This window comes from Myodes glareolus, chromosome 4 (genome assembly GCF_982192425.1).
Source record: "Myodes glareolus chromosome 4, mMyoGla1.1, whole genome shotgun sequence".
NCBI lineage: Eukaryota > Metazoa > Chordata > Mammalia > Rodentia > Cricetidae > Myodes > Myodes glareolus.
Window position 1 is genome coordinate 63,972,462 of NC_142029.1, and position 26,745 is coordinate 63,999,206.

A 26,745-nucleotide genomic window follows, 5' to 3' on the forward strand; every position below is an offset into this window, starting at 1 on the left:
GCCAGGCTCAGAAGAGTTGTGGGTGACTATCTGTCCTATCCTAGATGTTTTGATCTGCACCTAAGTCACACGCACTCACTTGCGTTGTGGAATTCACTGGCTAGAGGTGTTCATAAAGATGATGAACTGTTCAAAGTTGGAGAGATGGCTCGGTGTACGTGCACTGGCTGCTCTTCCAGAGGACCTGGGCTCAGTTCCCAACATCCACATGGTGGCTCCCAACTGGCTAGAACTCCATTATTCCCAAGGATCTAATGCTCCGTTCTGACTACCCTAGGCGCCTTGCTGCATAGACATCCATGCAAGAAAAGAAACATAGACAAAAATGAGGGAAAGAAGTTTTTGGCTTTTTTTTGTTTTTGTTGTTATTGTTTGTTTGTTTTTAAAAGAAAACCTGCTGAACTTTAAACCCAGTTCTATGCGATACCATAAAGAAAATTTCAGGACCATCTGCTCTCAGCACGAGGAAGGAGGCTGTGGTTCCCATCCTTGGCTCTCTCAAACACACCCAAACGACATCTTGTAGATAAACCTCTCCTTTGATCAGGTAAGTCTATTCACAATACTTGCTAGAAATAGGGCAAGGGGGATGGGAGACATAGACAGGAAGAAGAGATTTGTGGAGGGAGGGGAGTAACATGCATTAGGGAATCATATCTCCATCTCAAGTGGATCCCATTGAAGGTCTGAGATGGATGGATTCACAAGAGGATAGCTGGAGCCGATACCTGCTCTCTACAGAAGGAGGTGACAGCGGGCTGAGCTGTGCTGTAGAACCCAACACAAGGAGAGGATCAAGCAGGAGAATTGCTAGTTTTGTGTTTCCAATTCTTTTCTACGTCCAAAGGAGAGAACCTTCATGAAGATGGGGTTTCCTGTGTGAATCTGAGCCATAGGATTGTGGCTACTGTGATGTATTGGCACATCACCCAGTGTTGACCTCTGGCCTCCAGATGTGCTCCCTAGCCTGTGCATGAATACCCAGACACACCCGTACACACATGGATGAATGTGCACACACATACCAATTCACCCCGTGAATGAGCTATGGCAGAGAATGCTAATTCTTTCCTTGAGTGGGCACCTTTCTAGGCTCAAAGACTGGTGCCCACTGCCAGTTTCCTCTGCCTAAGCACTCAGCCCACATTTGTATAATTGTCGGATTCAGGCTGATTCAATGCCCCTACCCTTCCTCTGGTGCGAGCAGAGGTTTACTTACTAATAACTTCAGGAAATGATGAATACCGAATGATAGGTCTGCCTATGACCATGTAGTCACTAAACAGTGTGCACATGTACCGAAATGGCACACCGTGCTACACCATTATTCACTACGTACCAGACAAAGATAAAATGATAGAGGGAAAAGCATTATTTGATCCATAACACATCGGGGTCACTCAGGCTCCAGGCCAGGATCTGAAGCACTGCAGCCTGGCACGGGCTGGAAAATGGGTTACAACTCGTTTGGTGGGGTCCTGGGTCTGCTAGCCACATGGCTTCTACGTCTGTATGCCATATGGAGTGGAACTTTCTCTGCCCTTTCCCACTGCGATCTGGAAACACTGTCCTTTAATTCCGTTTCCCCGATGATCTGACTGAAGGTGTCAAACAAGCACAAGCCGGTGCTAATGACGTTTTTCTTCTTTTATTTGTATCTGGGGCAAGTATTGCAGAAATCATTTGGTGTGAAACAAAGTTTTGATTAGATATGTCATATAGATAGTCTTGGGAAGAATTAAACCATGGGTTTTATATTGAACCATATAGAATTCTTTTTACAGGTTCAAAACAATAAAAATATTGGCAGCTGTATATTGTGGTAAGACTTACTGAAATACATATTTCATAAATTTTTATGTATGCATAATATATATGGGAGTGGAGATTGGGAAGGCAGCTCAGTAAAGTGCTTGCTTTGCAAGCAGGAGAACATGAGCTCTATCCCAGAATCCATGATAAAAAAAAAAAAAGCCAGTCATGGTGGAGCAAGCTTGTAATTCCAGAGGGAGGAAGAGATGGGAGGATCTCTAGATCCTGGTCAGCTGCCATAGACAAAGTGATAATCTTCAGGTTAGGAGAGACCCTGTCCCAATAACAAGGTGAAAGAGGAAATCCTGAAGTTGACTCCTGCATGCACTAGTATACATGTGTATGCACGCGCGCGCACACACACACACACACACACACACACATACACGCACACACACACACATACGCACACACACACACACACACACACACACACACACGCGCACACACACACTGGGAAAGGAACAGAAAAACAGAGTACAGACATATCTGTGGCAGCTGTGGTTTTACTTTTCCTTGCGGATTTGTATTTCCAGGTTAGAGGTGACGCTTGTAGCATCCTGGTCTCCATCTTCTGCCTATGCAGCGCAGGAGGTGGAGGTGTTGGGAAATCAGGCCTGGTTACAGATTCAGGAATAATGCACATGTCCCTGGAAGGAAGCTTATTTTTGGATCTGTGAAAGGAATCCATAAATGGTGCCAGACCGCGACAATACACTACAGTACATGTCTGAGTTTCTTTTCCTGTTGCTGTGTTAAAATATTCTGACAAAAGCGATTTCAGGGGTAAACGGTTCATCTTGGGTCACGGATCAAAGCCACAGTGCATCATGGCAGGGAAGTCAAAGCTGCCCAGGTTGCACTAGACTCAGGCTGCATAGAGAGAGATGAACGCATTCTGCTGGGTTCCCTTTCTCTAGGTACACGTTCAGGATCCCGCCTGGGGAATAACACTGCCAATAGTGGAGGAGTCTTCTCACCTCAGTTAATATGAGAAAGATGATCCCCCACAGGTTCAGTCCCCCAGGGGATTCTAGAGAACACCAAACTCATAGCTAACACTAACTGCCGCAGTGAATCTCATTTCCTTGTCCCCTTCAGGTATAGTTCACACATGAACTCTTAACAGGATAGGAAAAGCAGCTCCTTCCCCTGCAGGTCTGCCCCGAGTTAAAACCACCATTGGAAGGTGGGAAAGGACCCAATGAAAAGTGTATTATCTGGCCCGTCTGGTTCATCACCACAATTATGCCGTCAATGTGCTGAGTTCCCGTAGCATTCTATATGCCTCTCAGTCACATCACACTGCAGTTTGCTTCTAAATGTCTGTTTCTCCGACGTCAGGCTGAGCTGACACAGTGAGCAGCAAGGTAGGAATCGTGTCTTCCTGCCATGGTGTGTTCAGATCCTTTAAAGACGCTGCACACTAGGACCAGGAGGCATTAACAACTGTTTGATTTCCAACTTAAAAGTTTGTCCAATAAATTATAAGCTGAAAAATAACTAAGAATACTAGCAAAATTTGAAGTATCACATAAATCTTTGTGGATTATGAAAAGCAATTTGACAGAATACATCAAGGGTCACACCCTATGAATCAGTAATTATAATAAAAGGTCACCTTTTCTAAACCAGTAATTATAAGACATTTATCAAAGGAAAAAGCCTGAACATAAAAATAACGTTAGATTTTAAAAAAAAGTTTATGTCAACATTATATATGAGTGGGAAAAGCTGAAAACAACCCAGAAGGATATTACAGTATAGAGAAATTAATTATATTTCTGAAACACTTAATAACTTTGGAAAATACTCAAGAAAGGTGAGCAAGAAACCAACATTCTGCTTTTTTTTTTAAAAAAAAAGTTTGCATTACATATTAAGAATGTTCCAAGTTACACAAAGTACACCAAAATAATCTTCATAATGGCTCTTGACCATCCTGCTGGTTGTGTTGTAAACTACGACAGCTTTGACTATAACACAGGTGAGGGGGCACAGCACAGTCGCTCTTCTGACGTTCCCTCTGCTCAGGCAATGGAGATGTTCAGAGAGCTCACCACACAACCACACACAGGTCTCCGCCACTTTGTCCAGGCACTGAAGTTATAGAGAGCTCACCACATGACCACACACAGGTCTCTACCTCCCTTCTAGTCAGGATCATGTCTCTTTGCAGAAATATATATTGCTTTTTCAAAATATTTGTATCATTAGCATATTTAGAGCTTTTTTACTCTTGAAGCAGTCCTAACAGTCTGGCTGTAACGGTGTGTGCCTGCAGTGCCAGTACTCAAGAGGCAGGGGACTCATTTGAGCCCTGGAAAGAGTTTGATCAAGGCCAGCCTGTGAGTAATAAGACAATGCCTCAAATACCAAAACTAGCAAACAAACCCGAAATCAACCTTGTGAGCGGTATCTTCTCAATACACCATGGCCATTGCATACATGACCCCACAGCTCTTCAGTTACCTGCACAAGACTGGGTCTGGAACATTTCGTCATAGACCGGGCAGGGCAGCGTGGAGGACACCACTCCCTGAGGACTGGTAGTGGTTAATAGGTGCTGGGGACAGGGCGCCATCTTCCTCAGTGGTGCAGCTGCTGACAAATCGCTGTGCTCCGTCCAAAAAGAACCTCCTACCCACACTCGTGCAAGAAACTCTAAACTTGGTTGGTCACACCCGATAAGAAAACAAGAAAGTAGGAAAGAGAGCTCTTGGGAAGAAGTCAGATTTCAGAGACAAGAATGAGGGTGATGATGACCTAAATACACTGTCTACAAAGGCAAAACTGTCAAAGAGCAAAAACAAACTTGAAAAGATGAAGGAAAGGGAGGGTGGATCCCCAAGGTAGGTAAGTGAGGCCTCCTCATGCTTCCTTCTGTCCCCACCTCCACCTCTCCTCCCTCCCCTTCCTTTTCTTTTATTCCTCTCTTCTTCCTTATTATTTCATCCCGTGAGAGGAGGAATCTACAGGTCATTAGAGTGAAGGCAATTGCTGAGGGTGTGTGGCCTTCACCAGGACACAGATGAGCTTACACTCTGGAGCCTCGGCACAAGAGGTGAAGGCGCTGGCGGTGAGTATCACTGTTCAGGGCCAATAATGCTTCTTGCAAATGTGATTTTAAAAAAAAAAAAAGACTTAACACAGACTAATGCATCTTCAAGACTTTCTCGGACAGCGAGGCTGTTAAAGGCACTTTCTGACTGCACCCAGGGAAGGTGGTTTTGCATTTGAGAAGTAGGTCCACTGTGAAGGGCTGGTGTGAGTCTCTGAGACCATGGAGAACGGGTGGCCTGGCTTTCTGTGCGTGCGATAGAGACAGATGAAGGATCCATGCACACACATCTAATGTGCTTGTGTTTGCTTTAAATTTTACTCTCATTATGGATCGCTTGAAAATACGGTGATTGGCAATTAGGTTGTTTTTACTGTTTGATTCGGGCTTTCATCTGCAGCACATTTTATTCGAGTAGAAAAGCAGAAGGTCTAACATTTCCCTCTCTTTTCAGGAAACCGGGCTGTCTGAATGGCCTGCTTATAACAATCACAGAGTGGCTGTCTTCCTGATTAGGTGACAAAGAAGACAGTCTTTTGAGGACTGCTTTTGCACAGAGGTACCCACTTCTCAAAGCTGTCAGCGTCCTCATACCTGTGTGTTGAGAACTAAAAGAGTTATGAGAGTGACAGGACACGGCACAGCCCCATTGTCTGTCATGTGAAGGATGTGTGTATGAGTGTGTACAGATGTAGGAACATTACACTGCCTTAGTAGAGGTGACTCTTCCATTGCAGTGACACAGATATCTAGAAGAATTATGCTAGATGAAATCATCTAGGCACACATAAATTCTCTATGATCTCACTTACATAATCAAACTGAACATATAGAAATAGAGTGGCTGGGGTGGTGGAAAATTCAAAGAAAGACAGTTGAGTTATAGTTATAACAAAGAGTAAGTCTTCTCTTGTATACAGGTCACGACCCAGCCTAAGGAATGTGCCACCCATACTGGACTAGGTTACTTAACCATCAAGAAACTCTCCCACAGCTAAGCCCGCAGGCCAGTCTTATCTAGTTAATTCTTCAGTTGAGACTCTCTTCCCGGGTATGCTAGGGTGTGTCAAGTTGACAGTTAAAATGAACTCACACAACTCTAAAGCCTTCCTAGGACTTGTCTGCCTCCTCTGCCTCTGATCCTTGGTTTTCCTGCTTAAATTACTCTGAACTAGACACTGGTGGGCATGTTAGAGGTCCTGAGAATCTGGCTGAATTATTCTTGCCTCACTAAATTAGGAGGGCTCAACTTGTGTCTTTGCTGCTTGTTACAGGTACGGTAATATTCTATGGTAATAAGAGAGTTGGCCAAATGCTCATTCATTACAAAGTAAGTGTATTCTACACACAAAAAATACCAACTAGGATCAGATACTTAGAAGGTTCTTTGGATCCTGGGGACCTAGCTGTGTGAATTTTCTTGAAGAGACTATAAAACAAACATTCATCCATCCTAGATAGGATAACAATGACAGACCAAAGAAATTACTCCATGGAAATCTAGATTGGTGAGCCAATGAGTCTACTAGGATTACTTGCAGGTGAGGGGTTACTTACAGGAGTGTGGGTGATCAAAAGCACAGCGGCATACCCCAAAGCCTCCCAAAACTGCATCCCTGAGCCTCCTTTGCATGCATGACCTCCTCTGCATCCTTGGACCTCCTTTACATCCTTGGGTCCCCTCTGTATTCCTGGATCTCCTCTGCATCCCTGAACCTCCTCTGCAAGCCTGGACCTCCTCTGCACCCCTGGACCTCCTCAGCATCCCTGGATCTCCTCTGCATCCATAAACCTCTTCTGCATCCCTGGGTCTCCTCTGCATGGCTGGACTTCCTCTGCACCCATGAAACTCCATGTACAGATTGCAGGCAGTTCTACCTAAGCTGTGGCTTCCTTAGTCTTGAGTCTCCCCCCTCTCCTAGGAGGAATATTTTCAATTCCAAGGAAACAGCCACACCTGAGACCCACTTAACATACAATTACCAGGATTTATACTTGGGAGACCTGGCTTCTAATTGAGCTCCATACATGGTGGGAGCTGAAATATCACACCATCGCCTGTAAAGTGGTCTCATCACCACACTACTTGTACCCATTGTCCCCAGGGTCAGTGAGCTAAGAAGATACTCCAGCATCTTCAAAGCCAGAGAACTATTTCTATACACTCACAGTCTATTTTAGTCAGATACTAGGATTTAAAACATCAGTTGGACCAGTAAGCCTCATCCTAGGCAGTGACTCTGACCCACAGGAGGAAGGCAGAGAGTAAAGTAATACATGTCATGGATGGTGATAGCTTTTCCCATGCTCCAGACACTGTATGTTCACTTCACACATGAGGCTTAATTATACAACCCTAGGAAACAGGCCCCACTGTCCATATTTTTATCAAAGCCCAGACAAAAATCTCAATGAGGCAAGGAAAGCTTGTTCAAGACCACAGAGTTGTTTAATGGTTAAAAATGTATTAGAGTCCGAGCTCAGTCCGCATGACTTTAGGAGCCAGGCTCCCGGCATCTCGGCAGACACACACTAGCAAATCTCACCCTTTCCTATGAGATGTGGGTATTTTCTCTTCAGCAATTAAAACTTATTAAAAACCAAATCCATGACTTCCTGGCTCACTGTATCCCAGTCACCTTCTGAGATGTCTAATACCTAGTGTAACAGGTTCTAATAGTTCCCTAAAGTACATTCAACAAACCAGTTCCTTTAAGAAGTTCAGGAGACAGGGGTGTGGCTCAGTAGTAGATCAAATACTTAGCAATGTCCTTAGCTTAATTCCCAGCACTGCCAGAAAGCAAACAATCAGTTCTAATATCTGCAGCTTTGGGGGGCTTCCAGCAAACGATCCATCAGTTCCCTGAAACACAAGTCTGTAGCTTAAACTTCCACTTAATCTTTAGATTCCCCAGGATGATTTTCTCAAGACCATACTTATTCTCATACACCCAGCTTGGCAAGAGCTGTATTCTTCAGGCATAACCTGTTCCGTCCTGGTCAGGGGTCTCACGTGAGAGCGGCCATCGTCAGCTACCTCACCAGGTCTGTCGTGTTCCTGCTCTTACACAGGCATCCACACTCCCAACGCAACCTTCCAATCAATATCCAGACAACACACGGGAAACAACAATGTATTCATTTCATTGATTCATTTTGCCATTTGACAATTTCATACAAGTATAGAATGTATTCTGATTACTTTCCATCCTCACTCTCTCATATTCCCCATCTCTCTCAGCCTCCGTGCTTCCCCTACACTCCACTCCCCCCAGTTCCTTTCCCAAATTTGTTACTTTTGATTTAGTTTTGTGAGTAATTTGGCTTGATCAAGGCTATGTGACATGCTTTTGCTTGCGTCACTGATACAATTCAGCATCCACAACAAGCCAATGGGGAGAGGGAACATTGTTCCTCTCTCTTTTTGTTTCATTCATTTTACATCATCATTCCCATCTTATGGAGCAGGAAAAAAGCAAGTTCAAGAAGTTTGAATGATCTTTCAAAAGCAAAGCTGCTAAGTCACAAATGTGATTCACATGTCTTGGCTTCTAAATGCGCCCCCTCCCCAGACAGACAGACACCGTTCTGCATTATGTAACTAAGAGATGAGAGATTCTAGGGTCCCACAGAAGAGTTTACAGCTAACAGGGCAGCCATTATCCCCCACTCCCCACAACCCAGGAAGGAGTCTGTGGTGCTGGTGCAGGAAACCAGCAAAATGCTGCCCAAGTACAGTGCTCCGCCCTGGGCGTGGGCAACAGCTGTGTTTAAATATGGAAACTCTTCCGTTTGGAGCAGAGTTTGGGTGCTGCGAACTATGGAGAGACCAACAGTGTGCTGCCACACAGCTTCTGTCTTTCCCTGTATTTGTCATTATTTCGTCCGGATATAGGCTGTAAGTCTTCCTGCAGCTGTGCTGAGGCAGCCCCAAGCACCCGCACTGCAGCTGGCGCTCAGAAAGTGTGAATCTCAGCACCTCTGGTACCACCTTCTTCACTTTGCGATACGTGCTATGTATAAAGTAAGAGGAAATGGAGGGTGGGGCAGAACCGAGATTCAAGAGACTGTTAAAAATAAGACTGCCAGAAGATAAAAGCTACACTGTCCATCACAGAGGTTGTCTACAACTCCCTGCCTAGTTGTGAACTGGCCAAGCCTTTACGCAGAATCTATTTACGACAACCAAAGATCTGTTCTACTGCCACAAAGAACTGAACAACCTTTTGGAAATCCACGTGTGCAATAAAGAAGATAGCCTGCTTATATCTGACCCCATATTCCACACGTCCGCCCATTCGCTTGCACACGAGCTATTGACTGAGCATTCAGCGGGGGAAAACCAGCGGAGACATCTGCCTAAACTATCCCTTCTCTTTCCCTTTGAAAAAATATGTAACAAGGAAAGCATGTCATATATGCCTCTAGAAACAGGTCACATTCCTGGATGAAAGAGATGTCCATTCCTCACGGGACCTGGCAACACTCAGCCCCTAACTTGATATCCTCAGCAGACAGTCTTCCATGTAGGCAGATAAGGCAGTAGTTGACCCAGACCCCACCGTACTGAGGAGATACTGACATTGGGTAAATGCAGAGTTAATGAGGGCTATGGAGTACCAGCCTCAATTCCCTCTCAGGGTTCTGAGAGAAAGCTATGGCAAGTGTGTGGTTTGGGATCTGAGGGCAGAAAAGGAATCTCTCCCTCTGGACTTTTTCATGCCTCTATCCTAATTCTCCTGTCCTTTTTCTAACTTCTCCTCACTTCTTCTTCTATTCTAAAATCTCTTCTCCTTCAAGAGCCTTAAAGCAATAAAGAAATTACAAGAGTTACCTTCTCATTGGTCAACATCACATTCCTAGGGTAAGTGATTAGGGAGCTGAAGCATTGTCATGGCAACGTAAGGTCCCAAGACCATAGGAGCAAGACCATGACCAGATGTGGGGGAGTACAGTGCCCAATAACAACTTTGAGATGTAGGTCTATTGTTAGTAGACTGGCAAGCAGAGAATTGGCATGTTTTCCTTAGTAACCTTGGTTGGACGTCTGTGACTCTGCCCTTGTACATAGCTGTACGGTTTCAAACTTATGATCTGTTTACAAACTACAGGTCAGGCAAAGAGCAGCCTTGCGGAGATAAAGTATCTCCTGCCACCTTGTCCAGTTTCTTCGGCCACTAGAATTTATTTGCCTAATTTTATATTCACAAATTGTTTTCAGTGATGTAGTGTAAAGTTGACTAATCACAAATCCTGGACATGCTTCGGACAGCTGAGTTAAATCTTTTCATGCTTCATTGCTTTAAGACTTCCCTGGTCACTGCGGGGAAGAATCTATCGCCAAAAGAACGGGCAAAGCAACACACAGAGGCGCAACTGAAGAGTGGTGAGGCTCCGCCTTGACTCCCTAATGCTATCCCATATCCTTCCTTCTCAGAACATCGGTAGCAATAACCTTATGTATGAATGTGACCATAAAAATAGAAAGTCGGGCAGTGGTGGTGCACACCTTTAATCCCAGCACTCAAGAGGTACAGGCAGGCCAATTTCTGAGTTTGAGACCAGACTGGTCTACAGAGCACGTTCCAGGATGGCAAAGACCACACAGAGAAACCCTATCTTGGAAAATAAAAACCAGAAAGTCAAAACATTCCGATTAACTAATGCCTGGGAGTAGAAACTATGGGGCCTGGATTGTTGCTCTTCTAGAGGACCCAGGTTCGACTCCCATCCCCAACATGGTGGCTCACAAACCATCTGTAACTCTCATTCTAGTGAATTTGACACCCTCTTCTGACCTCCAGAGGTACCAGGTAGTTCATATACATACTGCAGTAAAACACCCATATACATAAAATATTTACAGAGAATATAGCCATCCAACCAGCTAGGAGCACCCCGTCACTTATTCCCCAAAAGATTTAAATCAAACGCTGCCTTCAGTTTTGTGCCTATCTCTTCTTCAAGGGTTACATATTTTTGAGAACTGAGAAGCAAACATGCTTAGCTAAGCCCCTAAAATAGTGCAAGGCTTAATTCACCATTGGGTGGTTTTTCATCCAGTGAGCTACCTTTGTGAAATTCACAAGTATGTTTCCTGTGAAACCACCAGGTCTAATATTTCAGTCAGCATGCTCTACATCCAACGCCATGTGAAAAGCTTGGTGCTGCCTGAAGGCTGCTAATGCATTGGCATCCTTGATAATGAGGGTTAGAGGTGTGCCACCTTGATGTCCGTTCGGCCTGGTGTTGTAGAAACTCAGAACCTGGCTATTTACACAGCCAGGCAGTAATAGTCAGCACCCAGACTTCCTAAATTCTCTTTCATCATTTATTTCCTCTATGTTATTTAACTAGGTTTATTGTCTTTCTCCTGATATTAACTAAAAATTTTTCTCAGGTGTAAGTGTTAAGCCCGGATAAGCAAAATATGCTATTCAGATGTGCTAACTGTGAGTCATTGTAAAAAAAAAAAATGATCCCGATGAAATATTAGAAAATAAATATATCCTTAAATGAGGTCAGCTTTAAGTCTCTCAAAGGCAAATATTGCATCTTTTATTTCTCTGTGCTCCCTCTAATTGTAAGCACTAGTTTCTATAAACAGTAGGAGGCCACTAAATGCTACTGAACTAAACAAGAGGTGACACTTGCTGTATTGCTGTGTCCCATCACCCTATGAAACATTTGAGGCTATGTAGTTCATGAAGAGAAAGGTTTCTGAGGGCATAGACCAAGAGTTCAAGAGGCTTGAGAGCATGGCACCAGCTTCCGGTTGGCTCTGGGGCAAGCCTCATGATAGGAGGTGCCACAGTACAAATGTTTAGGAGGGAGGATACACTGAGAAGGCAGTGGGGAGAGACAGACAGAGACAGAGATAGAGACAGACAGAGAGAGGGAGGGAGAGGAAAGGAGGGGGAGATAGAGAGGTAGAGAGAGACATACAGAGAGAGTGAGAGAGAGTCCTCTCCATTGCTTTCCTAGTCATTCTAAATGACTAACCATCTTATCCTGGATTCCCCCTAAAGGCTCCATAGTCTCTCAGCATCACCACACTAGGGACTAAGCTTGCAACAGAGAATTCCTGTGGAGACACAGCTCCCCTTTATTGAGAGTTTGGTTCATTCTGGGACAGCTCAGCCCTGGAGGAAAGGTGTCCTGACTCTCAGGAAGCTAGGATACCTGAAGCTGGGGTGCGGTGGGGGATGGGCTCTGTGCAGGTTATAGGGTTTCTGCTCCTCTCGTGGAGAGCCACTACAGCTGAGTTTTGCTCTGCTTCCTTACCAGAACGTCCTAGCAGAGCTATCTGCTTCTTCTCCAGCCCAGGATGTTTCTTCTGCTAACACTCCGCTAGGGGAACCCCCCTGCAGAAATGTAGCACTCTCCTCCCCTCCTCAGCCTTGCTCAGCCCCCTTAAGACACATCCTAGTAAGGTTCTTCTGTTCTGTTCCTCTGCCTTGCTGAGCTCCCCTAGGGAGCATCTCAGCAAGGTTTTTCAGCTCTGTCCCCTAAGGGACTTCCCAGCCGGGTTCTTTTTCTCTGAGCCAGGGAATGAAAGTCATCACCCAAGACTTTTGAGAAAGAGATTTATTTGGGAAGGAGGAATCCAGGAGAGTGACTGCCTTGGCCACTTAACAGCAGCTCTCAACAGAGGAGTGGAGAGGCTTATATAGGGGCAGAGTTTTCCCAGGAAGAAAGGGGATTGGTTAATTTTTCCCTGCTCAGGGATTGGTTAAGTTTTCCCTGCTCAGGGATTGGTCGGTTTAGCTGGTCAAAGGCAGAGATGACTTTAACTTCGTGACCAAACTGTGTTTCTTTTGCTGGTCCTTTTTAGCTTTCTGACTTCTATCTTAGGACCAGGGCATATTTCTTTCACTGGCTCTAATTCTAGGGACAAAGTGTGTTTCTTTGACACTAGTTTCAGAGGCAGGGCACCTGTCTTTAGTCCTGGGTTCAGGGATAAAAATGTTTCTTTCCTGGCTCAGCTCTCAAATCCAGGGTGTGTTTCTTTCTCTGACTCTGGATTCAGAGTCAGGGTGCTCAGTGACTGGCTGGTTTCCTGCCCCAGTTGTCCCTTTTACCCTACAGCATGTATATTCTATGTGTAGATATGTATGCATGTGTGTGTTCTATGTGTATATATGTGCACATGTATGTACTATGTATAAATATGTGCACATGTAGGTATGTTCCGTGTGTGTATATGTATGCATGTGTGTGTTCCGTGTGTATATATGTGAGCATGTGTGTGTTCGCACGTGTTGATCTTGACCGTTGGTGCCATTCCTTGGATGTCGTTCACCGTTTTTTTTAAGACAGATTTTCTCACTGGCCTGTAACTCACCAAGCAGGCTAGGTTACTTAACCAATAAAGCCTTGGGATTCTCCCATGTCTACTTCTCCAGCACCAGATGGCAAGAATATATCAACCATGCTCACCTTTTAAAATAACAAGAAAAAAAAGCACGGATTTTTTTTTTGTCAAGTTGACTACCTCTCCAGCCACCATTTACTTCTAGCCTTTTGAACCAAACTGTTAATTATCCATTTGCCCTCATAAGATCATGAGTTGTGCACTGATTGCCCATAGCTAATGCCTCACACCTAACAAACTCCCGAGCAAAAAGTAACTAATTGATTCCAGCCCTTAAGACAACAGGGAAGGAGGTCTGACCAGATTCTGGAAGGTTCTCTTACTCCACACATGCATGCAGCCCCACCTCTACGTGTACTCTACTTGCTGGTTATCAAGTGTTATATCCAAATGCTATGTGTATACATAGCTTTGCCCTTCTAATATTGAAGTCCCAGTTTAATCAGCCATCCCCTCAGAGCTGCTCCATGACACCTGCCTTTTTTAAAAGAAACGAAGTGGTGGAGCTATGTCTAACATCGCTCAGATCAGATGTGAACACCCGAGGAAAAGGACCATAGCTTCATCTGTTTCTCCACGGAAGGGTTATTTCAATCAGTATGACAAAAATGGCTTTATTCATAAGGCACTGGAAATGCTGAAATAGTAACTAGAATAGTAAGCTCTTCACACACAGAAGAAGAAGCCTGTCCTGAACAAATGAGATGCTATCAAACTATGTACTGACACAGGAAAGCAAGCAGAAGGGTACAGAGTGTGAGCAGAGGCAGTCCTGCCTGCCAGATTTAGAATAACATTCCTTCCATTCACCCTTTCCTTATCGCCAATTCAGCGGGGTTGCCATGTACTAACAACCACCAAGTTGACTAGGCTCCAGAGCGTACTTCCGGGCACATAAAATGCCCATGGTGACAACAAGGCTCACCTAGAATTCCTGATGAATCTCACCTTCTTTGTCACCCAGCTCTCTTCCCAACCCCTCTTGGCAGTGCTTACCAGTATTGGGTTTTAACCAGATTTAACCATACTCTCAGACTCCCAAACATCTTGATATGTAGCCTGCCACTTCTGAAATGTCAGGCAGTGGAAAAGTTTTAGAACTCTGCGAATATCACCTAATTGCTATGAGACAGGTGGCCTGCCCATCCCATATGTAGAAGGCAGGAGCAACATGCAATAGCAGGTGTCTGGTTTAGTGCACTCCCCGCACAGAGGAAGGTGTCAAGAGCAAGCCTCACTCCACATCACAACGACACAGCTTTGGTTTGACTCAGAATCTGAAAAGACACGAGTATAAACTTCATGTCCTCCTTGGGGCAAACATTTTCTTAAAAAGTGTACTGCTAAACCATGATGCTTACAAGACATTGGTACCACACCAGACACCATGGATCAAGCTGCTGAGGACAGTGAAGGTCACAGGCTTCTCACCTGCAGTGTAACCTTCCTCTGTTAAGCTCTTACTGTGATTGCCAGTGAAGGACAATTTCAACAATGTGCGAATGAGCTACTGAGTGCTGGACCAATTACTGTATCTGACCTCAGTGCTGCTTATGGATCCTTCTCATGCCTGCCACAGCCTCTAGAGAGTTGACTTCAGCCCTCTCTGCCAGGGCTGCTTTCTGACCTTGGTAAGATATCTCAAACAGTTTACAGGCAAGTTCAATGAAACTTCCAGAAATGCATTCATAGTTTCTCCCTCCCTTTCTCACATGTGCCCTCACACTCACTGAGGGAAGGCTCTACAGATGTAAGACCTACTGCCATCTGGCAATGTCACACAAGGGGAAGATGAACCAGTGTACAGCACTGGGAGGTGCACACGCTGTTCCAGCTGTGCTTGCACAGGGACACTGATGAGTGCAGCCCAATCCACATACCAGCGTGATAGGCAGCCTCTGCTCTTCAACAAAGACCGTGTATACGAGGCACTAGGGAGACGGCTCAGGCATTGTTGGGCAAGCATGAGGAACTAGGTTCTAATCCCCAACACTGATGTAAAAAGCTGCTTATAAATACAGTGCTGGGGAGTCAGAGCCAAGGTGAACTGTTGATCTTTCTGGCCATTTAGTCTAGCCACAGTCGTGACCTCCAGGCTCAGTGGAAGACCTCAAAAAACAAGGTGGCCTCCGCCTTGGCTTCCCATTATCAGCTTGAGTCTTGGTAGAGTAGATCCAATCCCTAGAAATCTCAGTTGTATGACAGTGGAGGCTACTTCTATTGTGCCTAGGCACTAAGAGCTCTTGACAATTATAAAAACCTGGCAAATCTCTAGCATTAAAACCAGAAGTTCAGCCTCAGAATCTGCTAGGTGGCAAGTTCCTTTAATGGAACCCTCGGGACTAAATGACTTAGGAACTAATACTAGCGAGGTGCCAGGCACTAACTCAAAACCTGCCTCTCCTTGCAATAATTCAAAAAGGGACAAAGGAATTCAGAAGCGCAGACTCCAACACCTGCCAAATTCTTCATCTAGACTCCTATCCACTGTCCTAGTCACAGTCACAGTCTATGATGGAATAGTTACTCCACCTCCGTGACATTTTGGAAAAGGAAATACAGACAGCAGATGGAGGCCGCCAGACACAGGATATGTTGGAAGGATCTGACCCACGAGGAGACATCAGGAAAGAATTTGGGAGGAGATCGCACTGTTCCTTAATCTTGACTGTGCTGTTAAAACTGATGGAGCTATGAACTTAGATGTGTAAATGGCAATGGAATTTTATATTTTACATAAGTAGAAGTGGTGCTACTGCTGAAACTCAGAACTGCATGTTAAAAGGGCCCAGAAGTCTCACTGGATCTTCCTTATTAAAATAAATGCAAAACAGCCATATTTTAAGTCCTAAAAATTTGAGAGTCATAACAGATACATTAATATGAATATATTTTATGTGTCATTTGACTTTTGTTATGACTTGTCATTGGTAACAATGTTCCCAACTTTGGTGTGACAGTTTGTTACAAGGCAAGTTCTGATTCGAGAGTGGCAATTCCAGGCACCTGCCTTTGTCATAGCTTCCCCGCCCTGCTCATGCTGTTTTGAGGTCTGGGACACTAATGAGACCATTGGCTGTGGACAGCTGAGGCTAAAAGAACAGTCTATTCAGGTGGAATGAACCCGTCTTGCCGCAGCCTATGTGAGCCAAAGGAGCCATGTGTTGGCGACACTGTTGCTCTCCTCAGAGGTGAGCACTGCCTAGCTGTTACTGCACAGGGTCTTCTTCTTCACTTCCAGACACAGCCTAGACACAGACATGGGCTGAATCTAGCTTATGGTGGTAAAAAGGTTTTCTCAACACACATTTAGAAACCTTGCCCTAGCACAGAGGTTTTAGGAGGCGAATACATACATACACACATACACACATATTAAATAGCAGTATCTCTGGATGTACATGAAAATTGCTCAGCAAAAAGAAGTCCATACTGATTTCTAGTCATTCTTCCAACACTCCAATGGCTTTGAGGCCTCTTTCCAAAAGAGAACATTCATTTTCGGAATGGGAATGGCCTACCGTACAGGAGCAAGAAGAGGCCATTACAGAAAGCGAGTTGTTAAAGGATGAAAAATGGTTAGTTTACCTAGTCATTGCCTTCCTGATAGTTTCCCACCAAACTGGCATTAATGCTTTGTTTAAAGCTATGTGTGTCTTTCCAAATAGCTTCTTCACTGACAGATGCCCTCAGACTAAAAACATCTCTCAGCAGACCAACCCTTGACCACACTTCAGATATTTAGCTTGAGGCTTTTCCAATAGGAAGCAAACGCACAGGTATGAGGGGCTCATTATAAGCCACCAACAGCTATTAACTGCTTCTGAATTTCCATAAACCACGAGGAGTGAAGGAAGCCCGTGTGAGTAAAGTCTTGAGTGAATGTGGAGGCTAATACGGCACGGCCAGGTCAAGGACCCTAACCCCAGACCCCTGGGTGAATGGCAAAGCCTTGACCCGGGGTGAGGCTCAAGAAATGGTAAACCCTTCCTTGAGGATCCAAGTGTAAGTGTCCATAGTGTGTCTAGAAAACAGCCATCAAGGCTTTCTCCTCCAGGCCATTTATGGCCTGAAGACTGCTCCCCACAGAGACTGCTTCTGCCTAGATCAGCAAAACCTACCCCTTGCTTCAGCTGTGCAACAATCCGTCTCTCTGTTCAAATCTAAGCAGTAAACATGCTGAGCATCCAAGGCCCTGCAACTTCTCCGTCATAGGGCCCCGGCCACCAGACCCAGCATGTCTGTGTTTGTGCACATGTCTTTTCTTCATTCCCTTGATGTCCCATTCAGGGCTATCCCTGGACCTGAGCTGAACATGACAATCATCTGTGTTCAATGTATTTCATGTTATTTCGAAGCACTTTAAAAACAGACCTCTGAGGACATCATCCTTGTAGGAGACAGAAATCTGAGACACAAGAAAGCTACTGTGTGACTCTTCCAAGCACACATGCTGATCATTGGTGCCATAGTTTGACTTCTGCTGCTGTGGCCAAACACTGTGAGCTAAAGCAGCTTAGGACAAGAAAGGGTTTGTTTGGCTTAAATGTCTAGGTCACCATCCTTCACTGAGGAAAGTCAGGACAAGAACCCAAGCAGGACTTGAAATAGAAAGCAAGGCCAGTGCTGCTTGTTGGTTGGCTTCCACAATCAGTTCATGCTAAGTTTCTCATGCAACCTAGGAGCACCTGGTCTGGGAATGGTGCTGCCCACAGTCGGCTCTTCTACATCAAGACAGTCAAGCGATTCCCTTCAGGCAAATTCGAATATGAGCCATCCTTCAGTTGAGACTCAAGTTGACAATGAAGCTAACTAGGACAAGCAGCAAACAGGATTATGAATCCAATCACTGCATTCCTTCACCCTCCCTTGACTACTGTGCTCGGGTTGACTTTGTGTTGAACACTGAATATGCTAAGTCACTTAGGTGGCACCTGTGGGCACTCACACACAATTTGTTCATGTTCGTGTGTGTGTGTGTGTGTGTGTGTGTGTGTGTGTGTGTGTGTATGTGTGTGTGTGTTTCTCCATAGTCAGCCTGCTTACTTCTCTTTTGAAACTACGGGTGTTAATCTCAAGAGCACACCCTCAAAAAACTTGTATATTAATCTCCATCCTGAGTTGGCACCCCAAGGGCTCAGCTGCAGAAATAATATTACCACTTGGCAGACCAGGAAGCTGAATCTTAGAAAATCATGGTCCACACCTATAATGCCATCGCTCATTCAGCGGATGGAGGCAGAAGGATAGTGAGTCTCAGACCAACCTCAGCTATGATGTGAAAACCTGTCTCAAAACAGAACAAAGAAAGAAACTCAGCAAAGGTTGGGAAACCACCAATTTTAGTAAAAACCAAGGGCCTGACCAAAACTGGCTCCCTGGCAGCCTCTCCTCCCTTCTCTTCACCTCTCTGAATCCCACTCCTCTGTGAAAGCCCAGGCAGGTTTCCACTTCTCTGAGCAGCCTAACCTTCCTTTCTGACCATACTTAGTAACTGCTCTTGGGCCCATGGGACTGCTCCTAACCATCGCCTGTATCATATAACCCCTGTGGTGCCATCAAGGGTTTGACTTGATGTGTGACAGTTTATAAACACCGTAACCTCTCTGGGGACAGACGTCACTCCTTGTGCTTTTCTGGGTTTTCACAGTTTATACAGTATGATGAGCATGTGCATCACTGTACAGTGAAGGGAGACAGGACCCCCTTCTCTGACTGGGTCCTAAGTAAACACAACATTTTCAGAAGACGAACTGCTCTGCAGATAAATTTCTTTCTATCTTTCTTTATTTTTTCTTTTCTTCTTTCTCCCCCCTTTTTTTCTAGAATGGTATAGGGCCTTATGACATGGATTATAAGGGGGCAATAGGTTTTTCCTCCAAAGGAGCAATTCCATTCCAGTGGTAGAAGCTTGAATGGCACTGGTCCATATTAGAAAGCAAGCCACAAAATTGCTAGACATATTTAGTCAAGAACTAAGGAGGACAAAATCCCAGCACAGAGAAGGGGATGTGCTCACAAAGCCCTACCTTTAACCGAGGAGAGATTTGCAAATAATACCTGTTGGGTGTTGAAAGAAAGATGCACGGTGAACATGTCTGGGGAACTGGGGAACTGTGAGATGCTCCGGAGGAAAGGCAGGGGGCCTTTTACCTCGCATGCATGTTGTTCCCTGGATTGTTGTTGGACGTGATTTTGCACCTCCTGTGACAAACATTTACATTCAATTTATAAGACATGTTTCTTCTTGCTGGATGTCATAACAGTGCCCTGAATCTGGATAGGCTGTCTGCCTTGCTTTCATGCTCTCTCAGATTAATCTACAGTACGTGCCAGACAACTGGGTTTAAATTGCTCTGCCCTGAGAAAGACAAAGGGAAAGGGCAGCTCTGTTAATATTTAGTAAGTGCTCACTGGCGTTCATTTACATGTTCTTCTGATCATGGTTTCCTAAACTCAAGCAACCTTTCTTCGATCATGCTTTCTTTGTTACATTTGTGTATAAAGGCATACCGAAACTGAAGTAAAGTTGTCTGCAGCATTAGACTGTAATGTGCTCTGCCCTCTTAGGTCTTCAAATCCCAGGTCTCCCAGACATATCTGCATAGGTTGACAAAGGTCAACCCTGGGAAAGAGGAAAGGGGAAAAATTTGTTTCCTCCAGTGAAGAGTCACTGGGCATATCAACCACACTCCAGGGTAGGCCTATGCCCAGGAGTGGCTGACCAACACAAAACAAACTCCATGGTTTGGGTTTGCGTGTGTGTGTGTGTGTGTGTGTGTACTTTTGTTTTGTTTTGGTATTTCTGTATGTTATTTTTTGTTTGCTTGCTTTGGCCGTATTTTATTTTTTTTTTGAGAGAGAGAACATATGAAGTTGGATAGGTAGGTGGGTCGGGAGGCTCTAGAAGTAATTGGGGGAGAGGGAAGAATGCAATCAAAATCTATTGTATGCAATGAGATATGAGTATCAATCCATGATCGAATCTAGACAAATGTGTCAGCACAATGCACCCAAAGCCAGAGTATGAAACTGTTCAGCTGAGTGGCTAAATGGTTAATGATTTTACATCAATGTTTGGAGTTGACTTGTTGTGTTGAGTGATGGATATTTTCAACATGTAAATGAAATCTTTATGCTTTTTATTTTAAAACCGATAAATGATAATCAGTAGTAACATATATATATATATATATATTATGCAAAATTTTTAAAAAACTAACAAGAGAACAACCTACCAATGTAATGAAATAACTAGAATGAACTTTGGTCAGTTCAATTTGGCAAAGCCTCTTTGATTTGAATTATTTGAAGCATCCTTTAATATGCTAGGTAACGGGACATTGTGTGCATTGCAAAAAGTAATGAAGTCTTAAATGACAAAACCCTCATGACCATATTAATTTTCAAGAGTGAAATATGTCAGTCACTGTCTTTCTCTTTAAAGATCATCAATTGAGAGATTGGTAAATCTTTCTCTTACCTCTTTCTCATCAGGAAAGATGGAGGTAGGAAGAGATGGGAAAAGGAGCCCCAAGTCCCCCCACTTCTAGTTCCTGGGACTCAGTTGTTGTCATGGTAACTGAGTTACCCTATGAGTACCCTGTTGGAGGCAGAACTCACAAACACAGCTTTCTATTTGGAAATCATTCAGCGAGTTTTCTTTCTAGCAATGATTGGGATGACACAATCTATTGCAAGAACAATTCCTAAGTAATCTGTCTCTGAAAAAGTTCTCCCTCACCTTCCCTAACTATCGCTCATCTAGGCGATAGATTTCACAGGGAAATTCAGTTGTAATACTGGTAGTATGGGCCAGGAAAACACACAGTTCACAGGCCAATTCCACCCCCTCTCACATTCATACAGCCTGTGAATTAGGAATTGTCATATTTTCAGTAGTTGGGGGGAAAAACTGAACTGTAGCCATAGCTCACTGGCAGAGCTCTTGCCTTAACATGTTCAGGCCTTGGATTCAATCAGCAGCACCACAAAAATAAAAAAAAAACAATAAAGAAAAGAAAAATCTTTGTGAGGTCTGAAAATTATACAAAATTAACATTTCGGCCTTAAAAATAATGTGGCCAAGAAAGATGGCCATGCACAATTACTGCCATATTGCCTGTGGTTGCTTTTGTGTTGTAGGATTAGAGTTGAGTAATTGTAACACAAACTTCAGACTTATGAAGCCTAAAAACATTTACTATGTATTCCATTGTGGGGAAAGGATGCTGGACTCAGACCTACAGACATGGACTGGATGGGAGGGGTTAGAGTAGGAAGTTAAGCACCTCCTGTCACAAGACCTGTCACAGGAGCTAGGGATGGAGATCCAGGCCTCTTCTGGTCAGTTCCTGATCGCATCTACAACAGAACATAGTTTTGTAGAAGAGGCCAATTGATATGCATCTGTTTGAATGTTGTGTTTCCCCAAAACACACAGTGAAAATTAACCCCCAGTACCGCCATATGAAGAACTGGGCCTATCTGAGATCTGATCGTGTTACAGAAATTCAGGTGTCATGAAGAGGTTTACCGAGTTGATAAAATGGCTGGAGGGTAGCTGCTAAGCCCCTTGTTTACCGTTCTGTCCCTTCTGCCCTATGAGTATATTGCACTTAAGGTGCCATCTGGGAAACAGAAACTGAGCCTTCACCAGGCAGTGAACAGGCCGGTACCTCAATCTCAGACTTCGACACTTACAAGAGATTCCTGTGTTTACAAAGAACCAAGTTTCAGGTATTTTTCTACAGAAACACAAGAGAACAGACAGAATTTGATTCCCAGATGTATCAGGTCACAGCTATCTAAACATGCGGGTGCAGCTTTGGGACAGGCTAACAGGTAAAGGCTAGATTGTACGGTGTTATTCTGATGAAGGACCAGACAAGAAAGCCACAGAGAACCTCAGGCTGTTCAGAGATGGCCTCAGTACTCATGAACAGAGTACTGAGTGTGAGGTGGATAGCAAGGACTGCTCTGATGCCAACCCAGAAGGAAGCTGCCATTAGAAACGAGAGAGAAAATTGCCCTCATAAAGAGGCAAAACCCTTGGCTAAACTACATTCATGTTCAAGTTCATTAGAAGTAAAAACTTTTGCTGCTGCTGAAACATCATATTTAGAAGAAGAAATCTTTAGGCAAAGTGTGACAGTGGAGGCATAATTTTTGTGACTACTTCTAGGAAAGTGTGAGAATAGAAAAGTAAGTTAAAAAAGGCATTTCTCAGCCGGGCAGTGGTGGCACACGCCTTTAATCCCAGCACTCGGGAGGCAGAGCCTGATGGATCTCTGTGAGTTCGAGGCCAGCCTGGTCTACAGTGGGAGTTCCAGGACAGGCTCCAAAGCTACAGAGAAAGAAACCCTGTCTCCCCCTCCCCAAAAAAACCAAAAAAAGAAAGAAAGAAAGAAAGAAAGAAAGAAAGAAAGAAAGAAAGAAAGAAAGGAATTTCTCAGCCTAATCATATAAAATAATAATAATAAAGTATGTTTGGGAGAGAATACCAATGGTATATCCAAATAAATATTTGGTAAGATTGTTTGAATAGAAAGAAGCTAAATGTTATTCACCAAAACAATGGAAGAATTATCCCAAAGGCATCGCAGAGATCTTCCCAGGTCCATCCCCACCACAGGATCAAGGCCTTGAGGGGATAACAGTTTCACAGGGGAAGCCCAGACCTCACAGGACTCCAGATCTGCTGCCCAGTACTGACTCAAATTTCAGCTTCATGTATTTCGCCACAATGTTTCGTGGCTCAAGTGGGCCCAGACTTGGCCTAGGCCACTGCTCTGGTAGGAAGACACTCTACCTCTTGCAGGGTCTGTGCAGCTAACTCTTCAGGTTCACAGAGTATAAGATCTATGGGGAGGAGACACAGTTACCTTCACCTAGATTCAAAGTATGTACTGGAGAACCTTGAAGCCCACGCAGAGAACTGTTTCAGGGGTAGGGCTGCTACCCCCAAGGCAGTATCTGGTGGAACTGTGGGACCAAGGCCACGCTGGTACTACCAGCACGTGACACCAGCCTGGAAAAGGTGGAGGCGTGAGACTCCGGCTCCTCTGAGCTCTAGCGTGGGCCTTTCCATCCTGCTGTGTCTAGAAGACGGGACTTGGAGTCATAGATTATTATTCTTAAGCCTTGAGATTACTTTTACTGGGCTGGGAAAATAGTTCAGTTAGTCAGCAGATTACCTTGAAAGCATGAGGACCTAAAACTTCAACCCCCGCACACATGTTAAAATAACCAGGTGAGATAGTAGCTGTTTGTAATCCCAGTGCTGGGAGGTGGAGACAGGGGGATCCCTGGGACTGGATGTTCAAGTAGCTTAGCCAAAATATATGCCAAAAAATATGGCAGATGATACCTAAGGAGGACACACACACGCACACACACACACACACACACACACACACACTGTACTTTTGGGTCTTATTGGATTTGGGACTTGCTTGGGTCCAGTTGCCCTGTCCTCTGCGGCACTCTTCCCTTTTGAGATGGGCAGGTCTCTCGCAGGCCTACTGTACCACTGTTCTGGAAGCACCTGACTCCTTTACTTCCACAGTGCCACAGGCCGGAAGGGGAAGGGTCACAGGGCTTCTGGTGGTGAATGAGATTAGGGCCTTTACCAACGATGGACCACATGGTGCTTCTGCCCTTCAGCTAATCACCATGAGAGGATGGAGTAGCAAGGTACCATCTTGGAAGCAGAGATGTCCAACTATCACCAGACAAGGGAACTGCTGGGACCTTGCTGTTTGTCCTCCCAGTCTGCACAGTTGATGAGAAACGCACAAAGGAACTAAGGCAGCATCGCACAGCTGGATCACACTTTGGCTGTGTGTCTTTGGGGACAGTCAGCACACTACTTACTCCTTCATGTGTTTCATCTTGGTCCTGGCCATTGCGCTGTTGAAAACTGATGGTCTGGGGGACATGTCTGCAGCCGCACTGGTAACGGTTCTTGTGTCTGAAATATCAATGCACAGCCCTCATTGACTTTATCAACTCTCCCACAAACTCAAGGAGACATCCAAGGGCAATCAGAGAAGAGAAGCTAATCCACCTTTGCCACAGGTAATGCTCCATTAATTAGAGAGTAATTCAATTATCACATGCACGTTAATGAGATTTATTCCAAATAATAAGAGTTTTTATAGTTTTGAGATGCCCCAAGGTTTTAACCACCAACCCCCTCTTTCAGAAAACTGTTTAAACACAGTATCATTATTTAAAAGGTGGGTTTTTATGTTAGAAAACTCAGGAACTGTATCTGTGGAGCCAAAATTCAGGGGGCTTTGGGTCAGTCTCTCTTAACAGGAGTGCTATCCATTTAACTAACACATCTTTCCCCGTATCTCCTCTTCACTCTTGGTCACTAGCTCCTTGCTGCAATGAAAAGCAGAATATGGACAAGGGTCACCTGCAGTGCCAAGTCCAGCAGAACGGAGGAGGTCAGAGCTGGCGCAAAGGTGAAAAGCCACCAAGGAAAGGTGAGCTGTGACAAACTCTGCTGAGACACTTCTTCCCAAGAGACCCCAGGGGTCCTTGCAAAACACTCTAGAGCTCAGAGACCCTGGAGCAGCACAACTTCCCATTCAAAAGCTGAACCCGCACTGGGGAGACACTGGGGAGATGGCTCACTGTGTAAGAGCATCAGCTGCTCTTACAGAGGAGTAAGCTCAGTTCCGAGCACCCACATGGAAGATCCCAACCATCCATGTGTGACCTCAGTTCCAGGGAATCAAACACCCTTTCTTGGCATCTTTGGGCATGAAGACATGAAGGTAGGATTATTTATCCATGCAAGCAGAACACCCACACACAACAAATTACAAGTTAAGGCGCTGGAGCTCACTCACAGGCGAGGACTCTGTGCTCCCATAGAGTGGGGCTTCCCAGTCAGCCCTGCTGCTTTGCCTCCACGGAGCTGGGGGAGAAATTGTTTCCTCAGGAGTATTGCTAAGATGCCGCTCACCCATTGGTAAAACTCTGACCTTTATGCCCATTTACCAGCTACATCCACGGGAAGCTGTGAAATTCCTACTCCTTCCCAGCGAACCTTACAGAAATATGGCTGATCTGAGTGTAGCTCAATGAAGCGAGGACCATTTGCTGTTTTACATAGTAGCAAAGCTATTTTCGTTCATAAGTTAAAGTTTAAAAATAAACTAAATGTAGACCCTTTCTTTCCACATATATCCTCCTTTTGGGTGGACCCTGAGGGCACGGGCTCTGCTCTGAACTTCTTGTTCTTATAGATTTTGTAGGGATGACATTTATCCTGCATAACTTTATGAGGCCCTGCTCTTTCCTCAGGGTCAATCCCTGGGCACAGAATTATTGGCTCTCCAGGCTTGAACTTTGAAGAGGACACATTTCAATTAACGAAACAGCCTGTCTGTCCTTCCCGGTTCCTGACCATGTGCCTTCACGTTACAGTCACACGTGATGACAAGGCATTGTTGCCCCCCCTTACTCCTGCTGGCACTCATCTTCCCACCAGCCCTGGCCAGGACAGACACTGTCCCCAGGCAAAGCTGGGGACAGGAAAGAGGAAGGCTTAGGGGTTCACGTTACAAAAGCATAGGTCTTGCTTGACCCTGAAAAGTTACTAAACATATCACAAGCATGTTCCAGGTGAACTCAAAATCAGTTCTGCCAAGAGTGAGCAGTAAGCTCCGTCCCCCACATCAGGAAAGGCTGGCAAGTCCCGAAGGCTTATGTAGCTGAAGGTCAAGGCAATTTCCAGGAGCGCTATGGGCTATTTCAAGCAGACTACTCTTGGCATTGCTGGGGAGGCTGCTAGCTCTCAAGTCCAGAGGTAGAAAAGGGGGCAAAGTGAGTTCAAGCTGCAGAGCTGGCCAAGCATGGCACTCAGTAAACAAGTCCTTCTCCTTGCTTCTTACTGGGCAGTCTTTTCCTCCTCTCCATCCCACTGTCTGACAGGAAACGTGGTGGTCTTATGTCAAAGAAGAAAGATGACACATTTAAGAGTCATGGCAGAAATAATCGAGACACCCTCTGACCAGTCGCTGAATCCAAATGCTAATTTGACGTGACTTGCCCAGAGCTCCTGTTTAAACTGCACGTTTGTAAGAAATGGGTCTGGACGGACCTGGGGATTCCATATTCCTACTAAGTATCCATATGGTGCTGATGCTGCTGGCCAGGGATGCATTTTGAGCAGCAAGGCTCGTAGACCAAGCTACATAATGTGGGGACCAGTGCAACCTGGCAACACAGGACTCACTCAGGAAGCAAGCTAGAGCTGTCTGGGCCTTCTGCAGCCCTCTCTGGACTCGTCATGATTCCTTATTTATTTATTTTTTCCTTAAAGTTTTCTTTTCCTCTTTCTAGCTAAATATTTAATGTCCCTTTTTCCTCAGGAATTAGTGACATTCAGGGAGGTCTGGGAGTCCCTCTGCTCCTTGACTCTACCCCACCCACACCCAAGCCCTCTGAAGACGGTGACAATGATGAAGGGGACCAGGTG

The 26,745-nt window shown here is 44.9% G+C and overlaps 1 protein-coding gene across 2 annotated transcripts in view; it reads right to left on the reverse strand.

Moving 5' to 3' along the window:
- Window positions 1-26,745, reverse strand: part of Nek11 (NIMA related kinase 11) — a 238,308-nt gene that overhangs the window by 13,918 nt on the left and 197,645 nt on the right. The window contains exon 15 of one of the 2 annotated variants that reach the window (XM_048416923.3): window positions 24,123-24,219. The exons of the other annotated variant lie outside the window; for it this stretch is intronic. Within the exon in view, the coding sequence (XP_048272880.3) occupies window positions 24,123-24,219 (97 nt within the window). The remainder of the gene's footprint in view (window positions 1-24,122; window positions 24,220-26,745) is intronic. 2 annotated transcript variants of the gene reach the window in all.